We start from the raw sequence: 7,698 nt of genomic DNA, 5'->3' as shown, positions 1-7,698 counted from the left end.
TGTGTGTGTGTGTGTGTGTGTGTGTGTGTGTGTGTGTGTGTGTGTGTGTGTGTGTGTGTGTGTGTGTGTGTGTGTGTGTGTGTGTGTGTGTGTGTCATCAGTGGACTACAACAGCTCTTTTCATAGGCGTCAGTGTATCCGGGTCAGCTGTGCAGGAGATGCTGAGAGTCCTGCAGCTGTTGGTGGGAAGACCAGCAGAGAAAATTAGGTGTGTGTGTGTGTGTGTGTGTGTGTGTGTGTGTGTGTGTGTGTGTGTGTGTGTGTGTGTGTGTGTGTGTGTGTGTGTGTGTTGAATGAGGAGATCTCCCCTATACAGCTCGCCAGCTCACACTGACGTATAAAAACAACCTAAACAGAGGAGAGAAACAAAGATGGTTTATGCCAGAAGAAGACTCCCTCTTGTAATGTCTGCATCGTCTCTATCAGGCTGAAACTAGTCCTTCAGTGTTTTAATTTGGGTTCGAACGAGAGAGTGTGACTTGAGAGAGTGTGACTCAAGTAATCCACAAACAGTATAACACCAGACGTGTCAATCATTTGCATTTCACAAGATCATCATAACAACACAAACTTTAAAACGTGTTGAGCCGGGCGACTTGTAATGTAGTATTATGCTTCTTAATAACAATTGACATATGCCCGTATCTTGTGTTTATTTTATTGCGAGCACATATTGGTTGGTATTTTGTATTTTTTCTTCTGTTTTTCTTCTTATTTAATATGGCCTTTGAGCACTTTTAATCTGTTTTACTCACGTAATGCATTATGTTTCATGTGCAACTAAAAATACTAAACTTAAAGAGATTGTCTTTGCTGATACGTTCATCGGTACGTTGTTAATTGGTCGTCTCTCCTAGAGGATGACACAGTGATGATATTAAACAGCTTTTTTTTGAGAAGCAAAAACAAGCTTTTAAATATATTCTGGAAGCTATAAAGTGGTTCTTAATCAACCAGGTGATTGGTTTTAATCAAAAGGTCTCCCGATAAAGACTCTCTGGAGAAGTCCTTTGTTGTGATTCATCTTTCAGAGTTTACTGCATATAGATCCAGAGAGGCATGATGAGTACCTCGTCCTCCTCCTCGGTCTCAGGGGGTTTCTGTTTGAACGTCTGAGGGCTCTGATTCCGTTTCTTCTGATCTTTCACAAACAAGAAGAACAGTTCCTGGTGTGTTTGCAAAGGTATACAGTTTACTGTTTGCCTTTAGATGGATGATACCGCGGTCTCTGTGGCTGCATTTAGGGGAGCTTTTGGACCTGGAAGCAGAGTGCAAAGAAAAGACTCTGATCATCTCGCTCCCTGAAACAAGAACCAGATCAGGAGTGTACACATTTCTTTCCATATATTTACGTCTATTTGCCGTGTTCTGCACACCACCACCCTTCTTATCTCATCCGTCTGTTTTTGTGTGTTTATTCTCTGGTTTCCCACAATTTCCCATCTTAGGGGAATTCTGGAGATGCAATCAAACAGATCTTCCTCTATTCCCGGAGAGTCCAAGTGCCGGAACAGACTATGGAGTCTTTGTAATGATCAAGTTATAAGGTGACTCTTTCTATTTGGAAGTGTTATTTAAGTACATTTGTCACAAAGTTAGAAATAAACACATTTTGGTCCAAATAGCAGTGTTTTTTCTTCTGACGACCCACAAGTTGTTCTTATTAATAGGTGATCTATAAATTATGAATTAAGCATTAGTAAATAATGTATTAACAGTTAATTAAGCCATTAGTTCAACTTATGAACTTATAAACCAGCACCGAGACAACAACACTTATGCTTAATGACAAATAAAGCACAAGGCCGGGCTCCTCAAGAAACACATGTATTTATGATAATATAATCTCCATCAGTAAACTGAATACCAGAATAAGTCTCACAGATAGATCCAAAGCTGAAATGGATGGAAGCTGGGATGGTTTCCTTCATCTTTTATCGCCTTCCCCCATCCAAACGTTGTATCTGCTCCTCTTACACTCGACAGCTCCGGCCGCTCCGCGCTGACCACACAGGCGTATTGTCTTATGGATGGACTTATGAAGACTGTTGTATAATAAGAGCCACGTGATGGAGACTCATTCCCTCCAACCTGCAGTGAAACCCTCCCAGCTGTGGCTCACTCGCCATCACTTCCTCATAATCCGATATTTCCCTTTTCAATTGGATTTGATTCATCAAGTTTTATCCGTCCCTAAGTGGTGTTCCAGACACAGGAGCGTGCTGCTCGCTCCACCACACGGCAGCACGGGGACGGCCCGGCAACGCTGAGTGTAATAAAGATATCAGGGAGGCGTCGAACCAACATGAGCCTTACAGGACATTGGCGCGTTAATGTTCCTATAAATCAACCTGCAGCTATATTGCACAGCTTCTTCCAAGCCGTCACGCCGTCACTGCCCCGCATGCATTCTGCACCATGTGCAGTTTAAGTTGCTGAGAGACAAGCGCCACTTTGTGCAGAGCGTGGCGTAAAGATTCAGGCAACATTTTACTCACCGAACAACCAATACTGCTGACACTGCACTTCTGCTGTTGCTACTCATATACCAGCACTGAGATGCAGTAAGGTGGACGTTGTTGTCCCAGTGAAGGAACAAACTATATGTCTAAGTCTTATAGAGACCAATTGGTATGAGTCTATATCTGTGGGCCTTCCTCAGCTCGCCATGCTGTTCATCACCGCAAGGGTCAAAGCAACCGCTCTCAAATCATTATATTCTTTAGGGCAGGTTGTTTTTGGGGGGGTGGGACAATGTCCGCATGTTTCCATGTTGCTGGTACAATGAGAAGGTGGGCCACCAGGCAGGTGTTAATTCTTCTTCATATCTTTGATAGAAATGTTGTTAACGGGGACAATCTACCCTCTTTTGAATCAATTATAACCCTTTTTGTCAGTGGAAGTCTTTTCTAAAACACTGCTTCATTTAATCATTTTGGTGTGTTTGCTGTGGATAGTTCATATACAGCTACATGTTAGTATTTCATGTATTTGGGGGAGTTTTTCCTGATCTGATGTGAGGTCCCGGGACAGGGATGTTGTAAAGCCCTCCGAGGCAAACTTGCATTTGTGATGTTGGGCTATATAAAATAAACTGAATTGAATTGAATGTGCAGTAACACCAGCAGTGTGTTACTGTTCCCGTCCACTGTTAGTTGTTAAAATTGTTTATTTGTCTTCTTTAATTTTCAGATTCATCTGGAGTTTTTGGTTATATCACACTATCTTCATCGGCAGGTGAAGACGTCTCACATTGTGAGTCCTGAAAGTGCAGAGAAAGCCGGGCTGTTGAAGATGTGGTGTGATGTGATCGAAAGCTCTGGGAGAGCTGGTAAAATACCCTTTGTGTGTTGTGCAATGGATATTCTCAACATCTCTTAATTTCTATAAAGTCTCATTTAATCTATTTTGTATTTATCTATTAACAACTTGATTTACAAATGTAAACGTGTGTGTGTGTGTGTGTGTGTGTGTGTGTGTGTGTGTGTGTGTGTGTGTGTGTGTGTGTGCGTGTGTGTGTGTGTGTGTGTGTGTGTGTGTGTGTGTCGGCAGGCAGCTGAGCCCCCGTTAGGAGGAGTCAGTGTGTGAGGAGCCGCTCTGCGCTCACTGGTGCTCCGCCTCCGCGTGAGGAGCCCGTTCAGAGGTCGGACCGCGGGGACCGATCACCGGTCAGTGGGCGCCTGCAGAGCTCAGCGCGAGGACACGAAGCTCAACCCAGAATCTAGACCTGGATCAGAAGCGCGAGAAGACCTGCCGCTCGTCTTGAGATGATGGAATGCATTGAAAGGACTCCGACGCAGTGAAAGTTTGCACCTCGGACATGGAGACACAAACGCAGACGCAACTGGTCACAATACTCGCCATCATTCCCGCGTGAGGGTTCGAGGTGCAACGGAGGATGACACCTGCGCCCCGCCGGGCGAGGACCGACGCGTTGCTCCGCACTTCCACATCTCTTTGAAGAAGAGTAGGTCAAATCTTCTGCAAGAGTGACTTTTTTGTTTTGTTTTTTGTGTCTCTGAATTCTGCAAAAACAGATCGCTATCCTGCTCGCTGCCACTACTGGGTATATCAGCTGTGGCTGCAGAAACAGCGCGTTTCTTTTGCGCTCCTTTCTGTCTTTGCACCACTGTGGACTGCGGTAAAAAAAAAAAAATCTCCTCATACCCGGACATCTCGTACGCACAGGTGAGCACCAAAGCAGCTCCGAGGTCGACAGTGATGGAGATTAAGTGCTAAGATTAATGTTGCAAAATATAAGTAAGAGGTATATTGAGTGTTTTACTTTTTTTTTGTATACATATAATCGGGATTAATGTATGTAAACGTCTAAAATGTGTTGTTTACACTATTCACCACCCTGGCTCCTGCATGTAGGCTCAAAGAGTCCTTTTAATAGTTTTAAATCCAGGAATTTTTACAGTTTCCAGAGAATAGGAGCTCGTAGATTAAATCGGACCCTTGATCAACCTCTTAAAACCCAACTTCATCCGTTTAATTCCCCTCAAAGGTCTAAACAAACACCGTCTGACAGCATCATGTATTCTGTCCAAAACACCAGAAATTATTTTACATAATTGTATTCATGCACATTTGTCCAAATATTCAGTCTGTTGTGTTTGGTGTCTTTGGAAACTTTGGGATGTCCTCTAGATTTTAAAATAAAGTGAAGTGGGTTTTTAATTACATTAAATAACATTTGGCTGCACAGCTTGAGCCCGTAATGTCCTGGGGGGCCGCAGTGAGGGGGTTAATACGTGGCCGTATGGATGTAAAATGAGATTGCATGTTCGTATTTCGCGGTGCATTTAAATGATCTCCTCCTGTGTGTTTTAACGTTGCAGGTCTCTGTTGACATGCCTGCACTCATCTCCCCGTGCCGTTTCCCTGTTGAGAGTTCACATCTGCTGGATATTAAGAAATAAAAGAGAGAGCTTTGCTTCGAAGGCGTCCCTTCTCCACGCAGCAGCAGCAAGGCGGCTGTAACCTCGTCATGGGCACTGTACTATCGCTGTCTCCCGGCTCCCGGAAGTCGGGCTACTATGACCGGCCGGGCTCGCTCAGCCACTACCCGAGCATCAGCAGCCGCTCCCTCAACAGCCAGAAGGACCGCGGGCTGAAGAGGGGCCAGTCCATCTTCCTCCCGGCGCTCACGTGGAAGCGGCTGGTGGCCTCCACGAAGAAGAAGGGCAACTCCAAGAAAGGCGGTCCCGGGGGCCTCGGGGACCCGCTCAACAACAACAACAACATCAACATCTACCAGAAGGACCCCATGTTGCACCTCAACCACGAGAATGTGAAGAAGTCGCTGTCGTGCGCCAACCTGTCCAGCTACGAGGGCCCAGCGGTATTGGGCCTGGGGCTCGGCTACGGCATGGGCATGGGCCAGGGCCACGGATTCGGCTACGGCAAGACCCAGCAGCTCTCCTCTGTGAAAAAGGTCCCCCAGGGGACGATGACCTCCTCGTCCCCGAAGCGCGTCATCGTCCAGGCCTCCACCAGCGAGCTCCTGCGCTGCCTGGGGGAGTTCCTGTGCTGCCGCTGCTACCGCCTGAAGCACCTGTCCCCCGCCGACCCGGTGCTGTGGCTGCGGGCCGTGGACCGCTCGCTGCTGCTGCAGGGCTGGCAGGACCAGGCCTTCGTCACGCCGGCCAACGTGGTCTTCGTCTACATGCTGTGCCGCGACGTGGTGGACGGCGACGTGGTGGCGTCGGAGCACGAGCTGCAGGCCATCCTGCTCACCTGCCTCTACTTGTCCTACTCCTACATGGGCAACGAGATCTCGTACCCGCTCAAGCCCTTCCTGGTCGAGGCGGGCAAGGAGGCCTTCTGGGACCGCTGCCTCGCCATCATCGACGCCACCAGCGGCAAGATGCTGCGCATCAACGCGGACCCGCACTTTTTCACACAGATATTTGCCGAACTGAAGAGCGAGGGCGGCTGCGGCCCCCAGGACTACAGTCGGGTGCTGGATCGGTGAGAGGGAGTTTGGCGGACCGCATGCCTTTTTTGCACACGAGTACTTGCGCGCACATTTGTCTGTTACAGATTGCTGTCCCTGTTGTTGTTCTGCGGCCCTGCAGGAGCAACGAAGGCCTACTCTGACAGTCACGTAGACATATTGAATCATTCCATCTGTGTGTATTGCCATTGTCCCGTCCAGCCACAGATAGAAATAAGGAGTCCCTCCCCCCAAGGTAATTGACTAACAGAAGCTCACAGCTGTGGGGTTTTTTTTGCCCTGGAATATCCACCTGAGTCTACTTGAATTGAGGGACCATTTGGTCCACCTGTCCCTTCTGTGTCTGGTCCCAGTCGTCCCAGCTGCCTCCTCACCCACCTCTCGGAATCGCTGTTGTTCCCCGTGCGCGGGACGGGAAGACGCCTTTTATTCTAAAACGTTCGAGCGGACCCCACAGGAGAACGAAGCAGACAATATAATCCACCGAGGCCGAGTTACATTTTCCAGGATGACGCGAGGAGACATGTTGACATCCGCTGCTGGCTAAGCTCCGCCCCCTAGCCTCCCCATGTGCCAGCAGTGAAAAGTGACTCAGACTGATGGGGACAGCTGAGAGGTCCATGTTAGGTCCTGCTGGTCCTGCTGTGCGCCGTATAATCAGTAAAGCAAAACGAACAGGCAGAGCGGAGTCTTTTTTGTTTAGGGGTCGTCTGGCCTGAGGGGACAGTTGCTGTTTATTACATTTATTTAAACCTTTTCTCACTCAAATTTGCCTCTGTGTCTGTCCATTTGATCTCAGGAGTTTTTCCTGGTGGAAGCAGAATTGACGTGGTTTGTGTGTGTGTGTGTGTGTGTGTGTGTGTGTGTGTCGGCATTGCGCAGTGGACGGCAGCCAGGGTCATCAGCTGTTTACTCCATCCTTTGTTCCCTGCGTCTTGTTGACAGGGCACCCACAGGCTGTGGTATTAATGAGATTAGCAGATTACCCCAGCGCCTCCCCTTCCTCAACCTCTGCCCCCCTCTTCTTGTCCACTCGGCAGCCCTGCCGAGCTAATCCAGGTCAGGCTGGACCGTGCAGGACCATAAACACACACACACACACACACACACACATTTAAATACCTTGTCGCGTGCGCTTTATTCTCCAGGGTGAGTGAATGAATTGCAGAGTGACGCACGTGTTGCCGCTCAGGGTCCAAATTGTTCTGGTTGAATGTTGTTGTTTTTTTGTCGTTGTCTCTTCTGAGTTCGTTCCACTTTCTCGTGAGGCAGCTGTGCTTCCTCATCTGCCATCAAGAGGCCCGTTTCCTCTCTCATCCCTCCCTCGGCTCCCGCCTCTTGTGGAATTACTCCCTTGAATGCACCATTGGCATTTGTGCTCGAATGCCTTTAATGATCCACCACCCGTGTGCTTTTAATGTGCGTTGTCACAGATGAGCCCCTGGTTCCTCTTTGTAGATTTTCCTTCTGTAGCAAATCCGATTCAATATATTTTCAGATGGATTTCACTTTTTTTCAGCTGGAGTGTCTTAAAAAGACCATAAACAGTTAAACTGCGAAGGGTGCGTATTTTTTTTCTACCGGGTTAATTTAATTAAATATGAATAAATGTATAGATTGTATGCAAAGAGAAAGAGCCCTACCTGTGTTACAGGGCAGTGTGTGCCAACCATTTTGGCTTGTGACCCCTGAAAATGAAACTTGTTGGTTTACTAGAAGTTACTAGTTTAACCAAA

General features: G+C 47.6%; 1 protein-coding gene across 1 annotated transcript; it reads left to right on the top strand.

Annotated features, from left to right (window-relative positions):
• Positions 1-4,993: 4,993 nt before the first annotated feature.
• Positions 4,994-5,980, top strand: LOC306749137 (cyclin-dependent kinase 5 activator 1; the record flags this gene model as incomplete). Its single annotated transcript, XM_079232391.1, has 1 exon — positions 4,994-5,980. The coding sequence occupies one exon, from the start codon at positions 4,994-4,996 to the stop codon at positions 5,978-5,980; it is 987 nt and encodes a 328-aa protein (XP_079088517.1).
• Positions 5,981-7,698: the final 1,718 nt, after the last annotated feature.

The sequence above is a fragment of the Taurulus bubalis genome (assembly GCF_910589615.1).
Source record: "Taurulus bubalis genome assembly, chromosome: 16".
In the NCBI taxonomy this organism is placed as follows: Eukaryota; Metazoa; Chordata; class Actinopteri; order Perciformes; family Cottidae; genus Taurulus; species Taurulus bubalis.
The sequence above is the reverse complement of the archived record's forward strand: the minus strand, read 5'-3'. Positions and strand labels throughout refer to the sequence as shown.